The sequence below is a fragment of the Plecotus auritus genome (assembly GCF_963455305.1).
Source record: "Plecotus auritus genome assembly, chromosome: 9".
NCBI lineage: Eukaryota > Metazoa > Chordata > Mammalia > Chiroptera > Vespertilionidae > Plecotus > Plecotus auritus.
The window spans coordinates 79,480,604-79,499,845 of record NC_137783.1 but is presented as its reverse complement, the minus strand read 5'-3'; the positions used below and the strand labels follow the sequence as shown (position 1 = coordinate 79,499,845).

At 36.8% G+C, this 19,242-nt stretch overlaps 1 protein-coding gene across 7 annotated transcripts in view; it reads right to left on the bottom strand.

Annotated features, from left to right (window-relative positions):
* GRIA4 (glutamate ionotropic receptor AMPA type subunit 4) overlaps positions 1-19,242 on the bottom strand; it is a 430,608-nt gene that overhangs the window by 133,727 nt on the left and 277,639 nt on the right. For all 7 annotated transcript variants that reach the window (XM_080641389.1, XM_080641388.1, XM_080641385.1 and 4 more), the window contains one exon: positions 183-367. In XM_080641389.1, coding sequence (XP_080497515.1) covers positions 183-367 — 185 coding nt within the window. The remainder of the gene's footprint in view (positions 1-182; positions 368-19,242) is intronic.

Here is a 19,242-nt window from a genome sequence, read left to right as displayed (position 1 = left end):
AATGGCCTTTGCTATAGCAGATTATTATTTAATCTTGGAGATAAACTATATAATGAAAACTTCCTAACTCCACACTTCAAACTAAACAGTTGGGAGAAGATATTGATGGGGACAAGTAAACCAAAGCTCAGCGTTTTTAGTAGAAGAACTAGGTTAATAATAGTATAAAATCCAGGACTTACCTGTTCTAATATGTTTTGAAGCCTCTCTATCTCACAATCTATGACAAATTTCTTCTCTTGTCTTCTATCCAGTTCTTCTAGAAGTTGTCTATAGCTGACATCATTAAAATTTTCCACACATATAGCGCTGACATGCCAACCATTTTGTCCTGCTTTTTCCATAATAGCTTGAAGTATTGAATATCCTAGTGGGGAAAAAATCCAGATGGTTACTAAGAGCATCCGTTACTTCCCTTTAATTATGTACGCAGGCACTGGTTCTATACCTACATTTTTATGTTCCAAAATATACAGTGGATGCTCATAAATTAAAAAACATGAGTGGTTATTTTCAAGTCATTTTTTTGATTTGGGACCATAAGATCTTTTAAAATATTTCTTGAATAAAATAGGAAAAAGCAACATCCTTCTTTGAGTAAGCTCTCAAAATTTCTCTACTGAAGAATATTACATTGCTCTAGAGACATTTTTAATAAGATAAACCAAAAACCAAATACAGTACCACCTGTAATCAATAATAATTTCATAGATGCTTTTTGGTAATTTTACACAATAGATAGAATTAATTTTGAAGCTATGTTTTGACTCTCCCTTTGAGCAAGGTAGCAATAGCATTTTTTAGTTCATCTACACAAGAGAAGATGTGAAAGGAACAATGTTACCATCGACAGTAAGATGGAGCGCCTAATGGCCACAGGGGTAGGTTCTTACACCAAGTGTGCAAAAAGCTAGAAAGATGAATGGACAGGGCCCCAGAGCAGGAAAGCTAGCAAGATAATTGGGTAGATAGAAAGCCCTCCCCTCCCTATCTCTATAAGAACAGTGGGCTTGAACAGGAAGGGGGGATGATCTTGGAGGTGAAAGTCCACTGTTCTCCAGGTTGCTACCTTGAAGAAACCGTTTTCTTTTTGCCCCAGCACCTGTTTGATGAGTTTGGCTTTCCTTGTGGCAGGCAGCCAAACCTGCATTTTTGGTTATGACAATGCAACGATATTTATGGAGGACCCATTATTGTAAATGGGGAAGGCATTATTTAACCCTTCTTGTAGCGTGGGAATAATGTTGAATGGTGATGAATTGAATGACCCATGGCGTGAGAGACTTCACTGTGTACTCAAATTTATAGTCTAGTAGAGGAGATAGGCATTCAAATTCACATATGTAAATTAGTTTAATAACCATAATGTAACTGCCCTCAAGATAAAAGTTTGGCCCAGGGAAAAGTTTGGTTAAATCTGTCTGGATGGGACAAGGAAAAATGCCATGAAATAGAAACAACTTGAGTTGAGAAGTACATCCAAGATTGCTGAGGAAGGAGGGGTACTTATTAGCTGGAGACAGGCTTCCAGAGAGAACTGGATAGTCTCTACCCTGTAGTTGGTCCAGATTTTCTGCATGTGGAAGGGAAGTCACGGGTCTTGGGATCTGGGTCAAGGACAAAGCAGCAAACTTACGAATCCAGCACTTAGAGTACTTCTTCATGCCAACATTGTCTGGACCTTTCACTTTTTACAGCTTTCAGTTATAAAATGAAATATGAGAGAAAGGGGAAAAGATACTTTGGATCTATGAATAGCCCTTAAACAAGGGTTGGTTAGGATCAGAGCCCCTTAACGAGTTATTTTCCCCCCTCCCACCCCCGTGGCTTAGCATAAAAAAATATGCTAGTCTTCTTTAAGAAGGTGCCCTGGTCGGTGTGCTCAGTGGTTAGAGCCTTGGCCCCTGCACTGAAGGGTTTATGGTTCAATTCCTGGTCAAAGGCACCTACCAGAGTTTTGGGTTCAATACCCAAGCCAGCGCGTGTGCAGGAAGCAACCAATCTGTGTGTCTCTTTCACATTGATGTTTCTTTCCTGTCTCTCTCCTCCACCCTCCCTTCCACTCTCTCTAAATATATCCTCAGAAGATTAGCAAAAAGAGGTTTAACACTTATTCCAGCTCATTCTATGGCAGCTGCCTATTGTTTCTCCCTGCTCTGGTCCCTGGAGTTAGAATGGAGAGCTGGGTGGATGAAAAGTGAAGACTTAAAATGAGTATACAGCATATGTAAGATAAGAGCACACTTATCAGTTTTCATTGGTATGTGTGTCTCAGATTCAAAGATTTTGACTTTTAGGTATGCGTTCTACATGTCAGAGTTTCAAACATTATGAATGTTCAGTTAATATCAACAGATGGAACTGATGATGAGATCATATTTAAAATATAAATTATCTGATATCCTGCCAAATGAAATATTGTGGCAGTCAGGATTCATTTTTATCTAAATGAAAAAAAATTCCCCAAAGAGGACATGTTAATTACTATATATTGCTCCATTTAGTCTTTCCTTTTGTAATGTATGCCTGTAATTATTTTTTCAAATCTTACCTAGATTATCCCCACCGCCCCTCCCCAAACCCAGTACTCTTTCCCTTGTTTCCTGTTTGACGCACAGGTAACATGATGATCAGAGTCCTATCTTAATGTATATGCTCATGCCTCATTTATTCTGTTCCTGGGACTTCTTCCCTGATAATAAGTGAGGCAATGTTCCTTTTATTCATTTTTGACACCTATGAACATGTGGGTTTTTTTACAATACCAATTGACACCATACTATTTTTTTTCTCCCTTTACTTACTGTCATACCAAAATTATTTAAAGACTTTTTGTTTGTTTGATAATTTTTGCATGTTGTAAAAATGATGAACATTGGCCACGCATGTCAAAGGAGTCTTCCTGCTCCCTGGGATCAATTCACAGCTTGGCAGTTTTTTAGTTAGTGCTTTTTTTTTTTTTTTTTTCATCATGTGGTTGTTATCAGGCTTCATGTCAGTATTAGGCATCCAGGTTGTTATTTTCCTGCCTACAGAACTTTTACATGAATAAAACAAAAATAAATTCAACATTTTGTTATCTGATTTTCAGATTTATAAATAACACTAGACCTGAAATAAGACAAAACCCTAGGATACAATCTTTGTTAAATGGCAAAGAAAGTTGGTTGTCTAAAAAGAACCATTAATCTCAATCAGAAATAAATAGCATCTTTTCAATACAGTGCAAAAGACTAATAATTATAGTTTCAGAGCCTGGTTGTGAGCTTGAATTTTTTAGTAAGCTGTGTTTGATTTTAATGTTTTACTTTTTCATTGCTACTCAGATGTGTGTCTTATTTATTTGCTAAGATAGTTGGGAATACATTGTAAATTGCAGCAAATACTGCTATTGAATCTATGATTATGTAACTTACCTGTTATATAAACTGGAAAATCACAAGTCAAATCATACTAATTCTACATCTGACTATAATTTGTAGCTTCTAGTTACTAGACAATCTGTTATGCAATATTGTTGGCCAGAAAATGAATACTGTAGTTTTAGATGAATATCATTACACTAATGGGAAATTCACTACTGTAAAGGATCTTTCAAGTCTTCTTCTTAAAAAAAAAAAGCTGTATAACATTTTAATCAATATAATTTATTGAAAACCTACTACATCCAAGATTCTTTAAGATATGTCAAGACGTGATTTTGATTCTACAAGGAATCAACTGTCTAGTAAAACTGATACTTAGGTAACTATTATACAAATTATATAGTATTATATAAATAACTTCAAAACCAAAATAATTTGAATATAATAGTAGTGAGGGGATACTGTGCACAAATCACATTATTAGATTAGTAATTCAGGGCTTTTTCATAGTTATTGAAGAGCACTATCAATTACACCTACAAATATTTTTAAATGTTATCTCATGCAGTTATATTATCAATTATGTCAAATAGAATCATAGTGATATAAGCAATCTTGAGCTACTGCAGCCTTACACATCAAAACTTTTATATCATCTATGGATAATGACCTATTTTGGATGAGTAATGCTATCCAGAGATGTGGCTGCTAGCAACACAAGCTGAGCTTATTTATTTGATGTTCTCTTTTGCAAGTTATTTGATTCAACTATCTGTACACAGAGGGGCAGGAAGAGAATCAGGAGAAATTTATGTCAGGGTTAATTTAAAAAAGTAGGAAGTTAACCATCTGATATAAAGAAACTTCATTTAGCTAGTAACAGAAGTGTTCATAATGCTTTTTAATTAGGTCATTGGTGCACTCAGTAGGAGCAGCATCAATGGAATGCTGGGTATTTCAGTCATATTTCGTGAGATTGAGAGATTGAGGAGAAAATGAGAAATGAGAAGGTAGAAACTGTCAAGAAAAATCATCAGGGTAATGCAGTAATGAGATGAGGGGTATGCTGTTGTCATGAATATGGGATAGAGCAACATCTAGGTCATAGGCAATGGTCTGGGAATGAGAGAGCTGGGTAAGACCCACGAGGAGTTGCAAAGCTTGAAAAGAAGTAACAAAGGGAGGTAGCAACAGCGTGTACTTTCTCAAATTAAAGCCTCTCTCATTAATCTTGTAAATTGCCATGCGGGTCCCCATTACTGCACCATTGATTTCTCTGGTCTGGCACAATTACCAGCATTTGAAAAGAAAGGTGTGTGTGTCTGGAAGTTTATTTCTTGTTGTGCATAGCCTCAGTCACAGAGAGGAATAGGAGCCTGCAATCCTCCCCGCCCTGAATGCCACCGTCCTGGAGCTGCAGAGCAGCTTTAGTAACCGTTTAGTTTGTTTCCAATGCACTAGGGCCCTGAAACATGTCTGAGGCTGCAGCCCGGACCCAGAGGTCTCGGCACGCAGACAGAGTGACTGACGATGCAGCTGGTTACAATTGTCTGCAGTTGCAACTCTAGCATTTATTTATGCCGTAGTTCCATCAGTGAAAATGAGCAAAGATCTTCCAACTTATTCTGCTTGAAGCCATACATTTAAACCTAAGATAAGATGGAACTTCCTTAGTGTTCCCTTTTCTACAAATAACTAAGAGTAAAAATAGAAAATCCATCCTCAAAGGTGGTCCTTCTGGGTCCTAAGGCCTTTTACATTTTCTGACAATGACACTCAGTGTCACCTGATTCCTACGTTGTAGTGTCCATATGCAATTCACCTGGCATCGTCTAGGGCAGTGGTCGGCAAACTGTGGCTCGCGAGCCACATGCGGCTCGTGAGCCGCGGTTTGCTGCTCTGTTTACTAATGAGTTTGCCGACCACTGGTCTAGGGGCATTTGATACTGTAAATCTTGCAACTTTCCTGTAAGTTGCAAGGCAATCTAACCCTTATTACTACAGGCAGATAGCAGGCAGTTTCAACGATTTGCCACAGGTTCAAGGCACTGCACGGCGCCTCTCAGGGATGCCCTGACACTATTTTTACTTATTTCTCTTGGGCTTTTCTAGAACTGGGCCACTGGAGAATTTTATTTCAGTACAAAGGAAAGATGAGCCCATTAAGTCATATAGTCACTTGTTCACATAGCAACTAACTTGATGTTTTTAGACAGAAACTCTGTGGCACTTCCTTGCATGAAGGCTTCAGTGTTTTTCTACTATTTTATGATACATACTCAAACGTGGTCACACTTTCCCCTACCTCTTTCCAGACTCATTTTATATACTATCCTACTCACCTTCCTCACATCCAGCAAAAATGTCCTTCTCAGATGTTCTAGAAGGTACCATGTAGCTCCACCGCAGTGCCTTTGCACGTGATACTGCTCCCTTTAAAAGACCGTTTCCCTCCACTTTTACTTTCTTTCAGATTTTATCTCAGACATCACTTACCTTCTGACTATATCACTTTTCTGTCAGGTTAGCTCTTATAGCTTTCTGTATACACTGAGTGGTCAGATTATTATGAACTCTGAACGCATAATAATCTGGACACTCAGTGTACTTCTCTTGAGTACCTCATTTATTTGATATCAAAGATACTATAAATCATGCACCTGATCAGTTTTCCCCTTTGCACTGGCTGATAGAAAGCTCAGGGCAAATAGGGGGTTGATCTCCAGCAAAAGTCTAGAATACTTTTGGTACCCATTTGAGATACAAATACACTGAGTGGCCAGATTATTATGCGTTCAGAGATCATAATAATCTGGCCACTCAGTGTATTTCTTTCTTAGATTTGACCACAGTTTCTAAACACACATTTGAATGATGATGTTATTAGTGTCTTGCAGCTGCCACACTGTTCCATGAAGGTAGGTTCTATTTCTGTGCTCAGATCTTAGTCCAGTGGGTGCTCAGTAGATGTTAAATAGAGTTGTTTGAATTAATGAATGAATTAATGGGAAATTTGTAGAGAGGAATCAGGGTGTTGAAAAGTTTAGAAGTAAGAAGAGGGATAGCAGGACACATTCAGGAACCTGAAACACCTCAGTTTCTCTTGTGTGTTTGGAAAAACAAAGAGGGTACGAGGAGAATTGGTGTGGTCTATGAAAAGAGCTTTAAAGGCTGCAGGGATAAGCAGGAATGGGGCATACCCTAGGGCCTTCTCTACCGGCGACATCATTTTGTTCTTTACTCCTTAAGGACTTTAAGAAGAGAGTGACAAGACTGAATGTGTTTTAGAGTGATCATTTAACAGATTGTGAAGAATACAGTGGATGACTTTAACACAAGAACTAGAAAAACTAGTTAGGAGACCATATTTACTAGTAAGTAATCCAAATGAGTAGAGAGTCTAGATTAAGGGGCGGAATGAATTAATTTGGTGACTGATGAAACATAGGGATAAGGAGGAGGAGGATTTGAGCATAATGAACATCTGTTCTACTGGTGGTCATTTTGCTTTTGTTTCAAAAGGAAGGAATTCTTAGGTGTTTTTTTGATCTCTTGAAGAAACACGTATTTTTCTATTTGGATTTCAGGTGTCAATGGACTCCTGATGATACACTCCTTGCAGTTACCTTCTCCATCTCAAAGCAATATATTAAATTATGACAAGTTTGAGACACCCATTTTTCTCTCTTACTATAGACATTGATTTTTCTAGAGATCATCTCTGTAGATTTTTAATATTCTGTAAGAATAAACTGAATTTCTTTTCAAGTTTTCCTCCAACATTTTTTTTATCTCTTCAGTACTATGAGTATCATTATCTTTTTTTACTATAGGCAACTTCTTTATGCAATAAAGGCATTCTTAAAAAAACTTGCTAATTAGAACAAACATTCTTAAAAAACTTCCTAATTAGAACAAACATTTCTATATAGATATTATTTTGCTCATAGAGCTTTTTCTATTTTTTTTATTACCCCATATAAAATTCACAACTCTGCTTTTATCTTTCATATCACACTATATAGAATTTACAATTCAGAAGCACAAAATGCAACCATTGTATGCTCTTAAGGGGATTAAAATATGCATTTGTGAATTAACAGACACCCAAACAATGTTTGTCTCATATTAAGCATTTAAAGTGTTTAAGATTTAATTTTGAATGTTAAACTTATTCAATATGCCAAAATTTTGGGAAAGCAAAGTGTTGAGTTGAAAAGAGGGGTAGAGAAAGGGATTTTGCTGCAGGGAGAATGACCTGGGATGTGATGTGGTCCTTAGAGGATGGGAGCGTTTCACAGATGAGCTACTGCAGCATAATGCAAAGGCAGAGAGGCAGGAAGACTGAGAAATACTTAGTGCAGTCCTGATAATTAATAGACTAGTTTGCTGGAGTACTGGATTCATAAACTATAGTATGCTTTATTATCACTTTACAATATGATTGGACCTCCTAAGAGCCCTGTGAAGTAACTATTAATATCCTCATCTATAGGTAAAGAAACAGAGCTAGCTTACGTGATTTACATCAAATCATAATCCTAATAAGTGACAGAGCTACAGTTTGAATTCAGGCCCTCCATGCTTAATTAAGTCTAGAGACTTTTCCACTACACTTTAGTCAATAGCAGGAGATGAAATAGGAAAGGAAGGTCAAAGCTGTGTCAGGAAGGCCTTTAAATAATAGTTATCGTCAATTCTTCTTTCTCTCACAACATATCTCACATTTTAACATTTCCTGTCGGTTATCTTAAAAATATATCAAGACTATGACAATTTCTTCCTGTCTCCACTGTCACCACCCAGGTCCAAACCATCATAGTCTCTTGTCTGGATCATTGCAAGGTGTCCTTGCTCTGCCCTTTGCCCCCTTCAGACTATGAATAGCATAGTTGCAAGCAAGCCAGATCATGTCACTCATAGCTCAAAATTCTCTCATTGCTTCTGTAAGGTGGCCTGGACAGCCCCACACCTCTGACTCATCTACTTCTCTCTCACTCGCGAACATCACCAGCTAACTGGCCTCTTTGCAGTTGTGACAATCTGCCAGGTACGCAGCCTCCTCAGGCTTTTGTCCTCGAGTGCTCACTCCACGGTGGGTCTTTGGGGCTCACCCTTTCACTTCCTTTAGGTCTTTGCCAAATGCCCTCTTCAGTGAGGCCATCCTAGGCTCCTCCTCCAAATTTCAAGGCCCTGCCTGAGGTTTCCTGTTTCCCTTCAGTGTTTTACTTTCACCCCAAGACCACTAATATACGATGTATTTTTTCTGTTTTCTTTTTTAGTCTATTTCCCTCCTAGAATGTAAGCTCACAATGGCAGATTTTGTTTTGTTCAATGTGCTAGAAGAGTGTCTGGCAACTAAATGGCACTCAATAAATACTTTTGAATAATTAAATACTGAAAGTTCAGTTTTACTCCATTGACAACAGGGAAACACTGGAGGCTTTGGAAAAGAAAAGAGACAGATATATAAAATTGCTTTTATAGTATTAGTGAAAATGATAGATTCACCTAGAAAGGGAAGGAAGAAATGGAATAATCCAAATAGGAGGCTACTAAAATTATCTCAGGTATAATGCTATGATTCCTCTAGTCTAGATTGATTCTCAAAAAAATGCGGGAAAAGGAGAATGTTAATACTCAAAATTCTATGCTTGTCCCCTCACTTTTCATTATACCAGGTGGAACCATGTGAGATTGCCATTGTTGTTAGTCTAATATATTCAAATTTCAACCATGTCTTATGTTTCAACCTAGAGATACCTTTTGCACTGATAATAAGGAATATTAAGTGGAATTACAGTGACTTGAGAACTACATTTTGACCCCAAAAGAATATGGTAGCTACAATTCTAAACCAGGGCAGAGGGAGGTCATGATTTGTAGGAATAAGAGTCTGGCACACCTCAGCAAGTCTTTCCAGTTTCCCTGGAAACTGATCTAGAGTTTTCATTATCAGTCTTCATAGCAACCACCTTGAGTCATTAATAAAGACTAAAGTAAGCCTAAAAAAAATCCAAACCTTCAAGGAATTGTGAAATCTATTCTAAATGATAAAAACAGAAATACTTTTGGTTCATAAAAACAAATCCTCAGCTAACATGGAAAAGTTGGTTCATTGGTTGAGGGTGCAAAATAGCCAATGACATGGAATTCTGGTTCTTAAAAGATGAATTAATTTATTATATCATATGTTGAAGTTTGAATCCAATAGAGAGCTCATTAATTAATCATGAAAGCAGCCACTAGCAACAAAACACACAGAAGTGTTACACAACATATTAAATATCAGTTTGTTATATTCACATGCCAAACTGTAAGTAATATTAATTTGGGCCTGGCTTTTATGCATAAAGCCAACACCATTCATTTTGCTTGATTTGAAAGTGATATTTTAAAATGCTACTTTTGTCTTTTCTTCAAAAAAGGAGTAGCTGTACATAATTTTCTTGTGATGATTCTGGTAACAGGATTTTGTATACAATTACAGAGATAATTTCTCTTCCTAGCAGGAACAAACACAGGATGAAGTAAGTAGTCACCATATGATTAGCCTAATTTTTATAGCCCACTGAGAATAGCTCAGTTCCAAGAAGTAATTGCAAACTCATGTCAGTGACTGTGAGAGTGAATACATTTGATTATTCACTATTAAATTTCTTTCGTGGGGAAATGACTCTGGGGGTGTTCACCTAAATAAAGAGTGATTTCTTGAACAGCATGCTGGATGACAAATGATGAGTTCTGGGGTAGACTCGGTTACTTTCAACTGCAAAAATTGTGTTTTTCATTTCAACTATATGGATCTGAGGCAGGTTATTGAAAGCCCTTAAATCATTTAATTTTGACTTCTATGCAAAGAAGGTGATTAATGTAGGATTTTGCTGGTTATAGTAATTTGCTCTGTAGCTGTTAATAAAAATCAGCTTCATTCCCCCTGGTAGACTGAATGCAGAATGCTGTTGTCCACTTGAGGGAAATAATTTGTCAATTCTTGGTAGGTAAGGAAATTCCTCCCCACAACTTTGGGGAAATCATAATGTTTTTATTGATTTCAGAGAGAGAAAGGGAGAGGAAGAGAGAGAAACATCAATGATGAGAGAGAATCATCCATCAGCTGGTTCCTGCATGTCCCCCTCCTGGTGATCCAGCCTGCAACCTGGGCATGAGCCTTGACCAAGAATCGATCTGTGACCTCCTGGTTCATGATGCTCAACCACTGAACCACACTGGCTGGGTGGGGGAATCATAATATATAACAACACCCCACACCCTCTCAAAAACAAAAACAAAAATTTAACTCTTAGTCTTGAATTTCATATGCGGTTATTAGCCATTCCCTCAGTCACTTTAGTCAGAAACTCAGGAGATACTCTCAGACTTGTCACTCTTCTTCACCCTCATGCTAAGTCATCCTGATATTTCTTCCTAAATATTATATTTAAAATGTTTCATAAGCAACTCCCTCCTTAGTCATTCTGTCAATTTTCATTCAATGAATATTTATTGAGTGTGGACTGTCTGACAGGCCATTGCTCTAGGGACTGCAAACATAGAAATAATAAAAACAGTACTATGTGCCTACCTTCATGAAGCTTACAGTCCAGTGGCTGAAGCAGACAATAAACAAATACACAAATACATTGCTAGTATAACAAAAATAAGTTATATGTGCTATGAAGAGAAATAAAGGAGAATGGGACAGAATGACTGACTGGAGGTGAAGGTGGGAGGGGTGCTTATCATCCCACACCAATCTCTGACAGTCTATCTTAGGTATGCATCACTTAAGTCATACTAAAGATTGGCAGTTTGCTGAATAAACCCAGTTCTCTCTTCTTAATGCATTGCAATGGCTACTCCTTATGCTAAGAAAGTTTGTATTCTTTATCCTCACTGCAACTTCCAATCTTACTCTATGCCTCAGTTTTAGTGTTAGGGCATTTTAGAAGAATTTTCTGACCTTATATTGAGATTTTATTTTCTTAATATTTCCCTAGCTATCTCTTTATACAGTAATTATAGCTCATGTCTCACCAATTTAATTAAATCATTGATCAAGTACGTACTATGTGATACTTTTGAAAGTACAAAGTATACAATGAAACAGTTACTGATCTCAAGAATGTTGAATTATAATAGTTTTAATTGTTAGTTTACTTGTCTAGTCTTCTTAAAGCATTAGATGAATTCTTAGTCATTTTTGTTTCTCCAGTTATTTTTTTCACACAAAGAAAATAATAAATTCAGTAAGAGTTAGATTGAATTGAATGGCAACAGTAAAAATCTTGCCTTTTCAGTATTACCCCCCATTTGATCAATCCTAATGATAATAAAGATAATAATAAAAATAACTGGGTCAAATGGGAGTTCCATTTTTAGTTTTTTGAGGAAACTCCATACTGTTTTCCACAGTGGCTGCCACCAGTCTGCATTCCCACCAGCAGTGCATGAGGGTTCCTTTTTCTCCACCAGCACTTGTCGTTTGTCAAATTGTTGATGATAGCCATTCTGACAGGTGTGAGATGGTATCTCATTATCATTTTGATTTGCATCTCTTGGATGATTAGTGACTTTGAGCATGTTTTCATATGTCTCCTGGCCTTCTGAATGTCCACTTTTGAAAAATGTCTATTTAAGTCCTTTGCCCATTCTTTGATTGGATTGTTTATTTTCCTTTTGTTTAGATTAATTAGTTCCCTATAAATTTTGGAGATTAGGCCCTTATCAGATGTAACATTGGCAAATATGTTCTCTCATGCAGTGGGCTTTCTTGTTGTTTTATTGATGGTTTCTTTTGCTGTGCATTAGCTTTTTATTTTGATGAAGTACCATTTGTTTATTTTCCCACTTCTAGGAATATATCCCAAGAAATCAGAAACAACAATCAGAAAGAACATATGCACCCCTATGTTCATCGCAGCACAATTTACAATAGCCAAGATTTGGAAACAACCTAAGTGCCCATCAGCAAATGAATGGATTAAAAAACTGTGGTACATCTACACAATAGAATACTATGCTGCTGTAAAAAAGAAAGAACTCTTACCATTTGCAACAGCATGGATGGACCTGGAGAGCATTATGCTAAGTGAAATAAGCCAGTCAGAGAAAGATAAATATCACATTATCTCATTAATTTGTGGAATATAATGAACAACATAAACTGAAGAACAAAAATAGATCCAGAGACACAGAAGCATCGAACAGTCCATCAATCTTCAGAGTGAAGGCAGGGGAGGTGGGGGTGGGAGATAAGAGATCAACCAAAGGATTTGTATGCATGCATATAAGCCTAACCAATGGACACAGACACTAGGGGGGTGGGGGCATGTACTGGGGGGTGGGAGTGGCCAATGGGGGAAAAAAGGAGACATATGTAATACTATATCTAATACTTTAAACATTAAAGAATTTAAAAAATGTAAAAATAACTAATGATTATTGAAGACCTACATAATCCAAAGAAGATACTGTATTAAGGGCTTTATGGGCATGGTGTTACCTTTATTATCTTCATTTTATATAAAGAAACTGATGATAGAGAAGTTCTTGACAAGGTTACTTGGCTATTAATTGATAGAGCTTTGCTCTGACATTAAAGTCTGCTTTTTATACTCTTCTATAATATGGTCTACTAGAGGCCTGGTGCATGAAATTCATGCACAGGTAGCATCCTTAGGCCTGGCCAGCAATCAGGGCCAATCGGGGCCTTTTGGCTGCCGGCTGGGGCCTTCCTTCATTCTGTGCCACCCCTGCTGGTCAGCACATGTCATAGCGAGCAGTCGAACTCCCAGTAGGTTGAATTCCCGAGGGGATAATTTGCATATTAGCCTTTTATTATATAGGATAATACAATAAACACTTAATTCCATTCTGTTTGGGTTACTTTCATTCCCCTATTAAGAGCTCATTTTTGACTGAGAATGCCTCTGGCAGTGAAGCACTCTGGGTGCTGGGGTATTTCTGAGGAGTGCTGCCGCTCCTGCTATTCTTGCTAGAGATACACTTGCTGCTTTAACTGCACCTTCACAGAGAGGTGAACTCCCTTCCCCTCCCTACTTGCTCCCCAGCAGTCTCTAGTAGATCTGGTCCAACTGTCACAATCATTGAAAACCTTACAACAATGAACAAAAGTTCTTCCTCACAGTAGTCTGTGAATGCTGCCCTGTGGTCACGTTGAGTTAATGTCTCCCTGGCACTGCTCAGGACATACAAGCAACTGCCTTTTCTGAAAGGATATCAAACATTAAATCAAAGAATTAGGTCAACTCTAGTGAAAAAGCTTTTGAATTACTACTTAAATCTATCTATTTGCTTGCCCAAGTTCTTCCCATCTAGAAAGGGTCCCAAAACCTACAGAACTTTTTCAAAGATTATATTTGAATCACAGTATGGAATGGCTTTTGCTGATGCCAGGATTAATGTAGGGGAGTTTTCTGAACAGGAATTAGCATTGCAAAATCAAAGGTTACTTGTATTTTTAATTAAAATAAATTTGCCTGAAAATGATGTGGATATAAAAACATTTGTCTATAATCTGATAATTGTAGCATATTTGAGTCAAGTTTGTGTTATCAGGGTAGAAAATCAATTCAAACTATTTATTTTTCATCAAATATTTACAATATGGCAATAGGTCAGTAAATAAAGTGTCTGCTTCGCTTTCTGAATCAACAATTTATGCTAGGGGACAGAAGATTTGACTTTGGTGGGCACATGGTGCAATATACAGATCTTGTAATATAGAAACCCACACTTGAAACCTACATGTTCATGTTGACCAATGTCACTCCAATAAATTTAATAAAACAATCTATACCAGGAACCACTGACATAAATGAGTATTCACTTGGATGTTCCCCAAACACTGCTGACTTCCTTAAACATGGACTGCTATTTACATAACATCCCTTTCCATATTTGATGATTCTAACAATTTCTGTAGATTGACTGTTCTTAAGCATGATTTCAATGTAATCTGAAAAAAGTTTTGCTTTTAAATCAAACTGAAGAATTCTAGAGTTCAAAGGATTTTTATTTTACCCTGGGACTTGCTTCTTTATAGATGTGGAACGATCTTGTATCCAGAAGAGAGTATAAATGAGGTTCCTGAATTTTTTAACAGAATGTCAGCTTTGCCATCTGTTCATCTTTTACTTACAGCATATAGAGCTTATGCATTCCTACTCCGCTAGCAAATCTAAAAGCTCATTGGCCACTTGTAGCCCAGAGAGACTTTAAGGATCATCTAGTCCACATTTTTTAACTTGAGGAAATGAATGTCCTGCCCTCCCCAATGACTTACCAAGACATAAATTCTAGGTATGACATAGACTAAAACAGGAGTCTCCTGACTCCTAAGCTAGTTACTTTCCTGAATATCACTATCTCTGTTTCCTATGAAAATTCTAGTTCACCAGTTATTATTTGAGGAAGGCAATGTAAAGATTATGCTATTCTTCAAAGATCTAATTCTCATACATGTCTTATTTATTTATTTAGATGTTAGAGTTAGATATTTTGCAAAGTAGCAATGCATTCTTAATGCGTTATAGAAGAAAGAACCTCCTGATAAATTCCTTTTATAATGCAGAATGAGTAAAAAATTTGTCTTTGTTAATCAAGATCCTAACTTACATCCTCCTTATTTAGATCCTTTTGCAGGATAATATGAATACAAATCTCACCAGTATGGGAAGATGTAGCTAGTAGCAGAGAAGTGTCTAAAAAATCCTTTCTCATGTCTCTGATAACATTGCACTTGTCCTTGGAGAAGTCTGGACAGGGCTGAGAAGTTGAATCTTTAAGAGCATATGAGCTCCCATTAGCTTTGGGCAAAATAGAGCAAAAGACGAAAAAGAGTATATGCTTATGAGGTTCCCATTAAAATAAATTCTTTTAAAATTCATTTAAGGGTTATCCAAAAGTTTGGTTCTCTTTCTCTTCAGCATCATATTGGATTGACATTAAGAAATCTTAAATCATTTATTTAATGCTTGGTTGGGTTCAGACTCATAGGAGCTGAAACTTTACTCTCCATTGTATTTCATTGCTTTTGGTCTTTGGTTTCTTCTTCTAAATGACTAACTGTCACAGCTTTGGAAGAGATAAGAAAGTGTGGACTGAGAATTATCATGCAATTGTCTCATGACCAGCTTCAGTAAATTACAGTTAAGTATTTGTTGGTAGAATGACCTAGGAAGTTATTTACCCATACATACCAGGAAAGTATGACTTAATCTTGTTAAATCTTGTACTATTCTACCTTCAAAATAAATGTGAAAGGTTCTCAATATCTTCACTGTAACTATTGTGTTCCAAATTATCATCATCTTTCACCTCAGTTATTGCAATAGCCTTCAAACAGTTTTTCCTGTTTTGGTCCTGGTTTTCTTTCAAGTCTATTCTTATCACAGTGGCCAGAGTGATCCTAAAATATGGAAAGTCATATTATGCTACATCTCTGCTCAAAATCCTTCCATAGCTTTCTTTCCATGTCATTGGTGGGGAGGGGGGAGGAGTTTTTCAATGGGACTTTCCTCCCACCCTGATAGTTCTTGGACCTCTTCTCAACAATGTGCTCACTTCGCTCAAGTACACGGACTTCACTGCTGCTCCTTCGTAAGGAGTAGCGTACTCTTTCAGTAAGGCTTTGCACATGCTCTTCCCTCTACCTTTTGTGCTTTTCCCCCAGGAAGCAACAGGGCTCCCTCACCTTGTTCAAGTTTCACTCCAACAGTACCGTCTCCATGAGACCTTCCCTAAAAACCCCATTTTAGAAATCAAATTTAAAAAGTTAAATAAAATAGTAAAACATATCCTCAGTGCTTAGTATATAGTAGGTATTCAATAAAGATTAGTTCATTAATGGACAGTGACTGTGCCCCATTAGCTGAGACATCTCTTACTATCTCTAGCTTCTCTTGGGAAGAACAAGTTAGCTATGTAGATTTGAGGGCTGCAGATTCAGAACCGGAGTGAGAGCTTGGTGTGACTTTGAATTCAAGGGCTCTACAGTTTTTGGAACAATAGCAACAGCAAAAATGGGAGCACCTACTTGGATTGGCAAAGTTTTTATTTTAACAACTGAGGATGATTTAAAAAAATACACAAAAACCTTATAACCAACTTCTATACCTGCTTACTTTTATAGAAAAAAACATTTTAATACTAAAAGAGTAAGAAAAACATAGGGTGTGCAAAACATGTATACACACTGAATGATTATAAAATCAGTGTTTATTAGTATATAGTTCACTTTTAAAATTTAAAAGAATCTACAGAAATGAGGTTTTTTTTGTGTGTGTTTTTTTTTCTTATCAATGCCTGTTTTCAAACTGATGACCCTTCTGGTCCAGGCACTGCCAATAACGTGAAGCAATGGAATAGCAAACATCAAGAATCGTTTTGTTTGGTATTTGTGTGCCCTCAATTTGTTAACTGCTGCCGGTTTTGTACCGTAAACTTTATCTTTTATGTATCCCCATAAAAAGGTCTAGTGGATAAATTTTCTTTGTTCAAAGCTTGGTGACCACCCCTACAAATGTATACACACTTTGAATAATTATAAAGGCAGTGTAGGTACATCAACTACGTTTTCAAATTTCCAGTAGCATTTAGGATGAATTTCCTTTGTTCAAAGCTTAGTCTGGCTTAAAAGAAAGAAACATCAATTGAGCTGTCAGCTGTTAAACTGTGTAGGCATGTTTTGGGGACCCCCTGTATAATCTTAGGATACAGAACATTTCTTCAATTGAAAAATGTGCTTTAGAGAAAACTCTCTCCACTCTCCTGAATTTTCTCCTCCCAACTCTGGAAGGTGTGTCCCTAAGAAACCTGGGCTGTGGACTCCAGCTCTGCAGCCTTGCTGTGACTGAATCCCAGCCACCCACAGGCGCAGCCCGCTCAGCTCCATCTCCCACTGGGCACAGAGAGAACAACGAGGTGCCTTCAATTCATCATCAACAGACAAAAAGAGTTTACAAAAAGGTGCTCGGGTTAAGATCTGTATGTGGAAACAAGAATAAAAATTTAAAAGTTGTAAGGACTTTTTGGGAATACCCACTCTGTACCCCCTCTTCAGTTTAAGTGTTTGAATGTTTAACTCATTTGAAAAAATCATATTGTTGAGAAATGAGGGTTAAAGAAAAACCATTAAAAGATATAGGAAGGAGGCTAATCATTGAAATTTTGTCATGGAGGGACCTAATCCTTATAGAAGCCCAAAATCAAATGCAAATTTGTGGCGCTACTTAACAAGCAAGCAGCCACCTCCACACGGATGGGCTCCTTTGCTTGTTTTAGAGCTTTCCTTAAGTTCTGGAGTGCAACAGTGCTGTTTTTGAGGATTTAAGATGGTTGATTATGAAAAGGTCCACAAAGGTAAGAAAAGGGCAAACCTCTTGGTTAATAATAGATGAAAACGGACAATTTATGAAGCCGCAGGCACACAGAAATGGAGGGGCCGTCAGAATTAGGTTTCTTTATGAGGTTGGTTTTCTAACAGAACATTTCTCACCATATTTTGAGTAGCTAAGGTGTTTGTACTGTTTGATGTCAAAAGTTGCACTTACAGAAGCCAGACTGAAGTTATTTGAGAGCCCTCTTGAAGCAACTTTGGAGAATCTTATAATGTATCCAGAGGCCCGATGCACAAAATTCGTGCAAGAGTAGGCCTTTCTTCCCCCGGCTGCCAGCACCCGCTTCCCTCTGCCACCCGGGACCTGGGCTTCCCTTGTATTCCCAGCTTAGTCAGGAAGGAAATCTGGTCTAGTTAGCATATTACCCTTTTATTATCATAGATAAAGAAACTGCATTGTTCAAACCTTGTAGGCACAGGGGAACATGATCATTTGCCACCAGTATTATATAGCACAGTGAGAGGCATGTAAAATGCCATGTGCACGTGCTGCAGGTATATTGGGAGACTTCTGTAAAAAACCATTTTCTGTTCCCCGATCATCTTCTACTTAAGTTCCCCATGAGTTATGGGGAACAGTTTTTGTATTTTAAACAGAAATAATGTGCATTGGGAGCATTTGTTAGTGGTTTTACAGTATAGAAAATGAAATATATTTTAGTACCGATAATATTACTCACTTTTTTATGAGCAATAATTTGATTGTTGAAGATTTCAGATAGCATCAATGAGGAAAGACTTGTGTCCAAGAGTTTAAAATGGCAGAAAACTTTAGTTCAATTTATAAAAAGAAAAATGTATTGACCTTAAATGAATAAAAGTTGTCATTTTAATCTACAATTTTAAAGTAGATAAGAATTGTTTGAAATATAATAATATTATCTATAACAACTTGCTAAATAGTTAAATTGTTGTAAGCCATATAATTTTTGTTTTGGCAATAATAACATGAACAATCTAAAAAGACCTACTTAGTGCAGACTAAACTAGTGCATCATTTGTAAAATGTTTAGATAAGGCAGGCTAAGGTTTATGTTTCCCTTAGCTATTAGTGAAGTTTTGTAAAAAATAATATTTATAAAACAACTTAGAAAAAGTTGATCATAATTAAAAGTATATTTTGGAAATATTTCTTTATAAGATGGTTATGAAAATTATAATATTCTGGTTAAAATACACTAAAGAAACATTTGTTATAAGACAAATGTTAATTATGGTAATTATAAGTAATTGTTATATATACTATAAGAAGACCCCCCAAGGAATGGTATTTGTTCTCAACTCTTGGTCAACTGCATGCTATTGAATAAGCTTGGTATACATAAAATGCTGTTTTTGTTAAAGTGCCCTATAATTCTGATTTATCCCTATTTTGTATTATTAAAGATTGCATACATCAGTAAGAAGTCCTCCATTATTTTTAGTAAACTTTCAATACTTGATCTTTAAAAAATA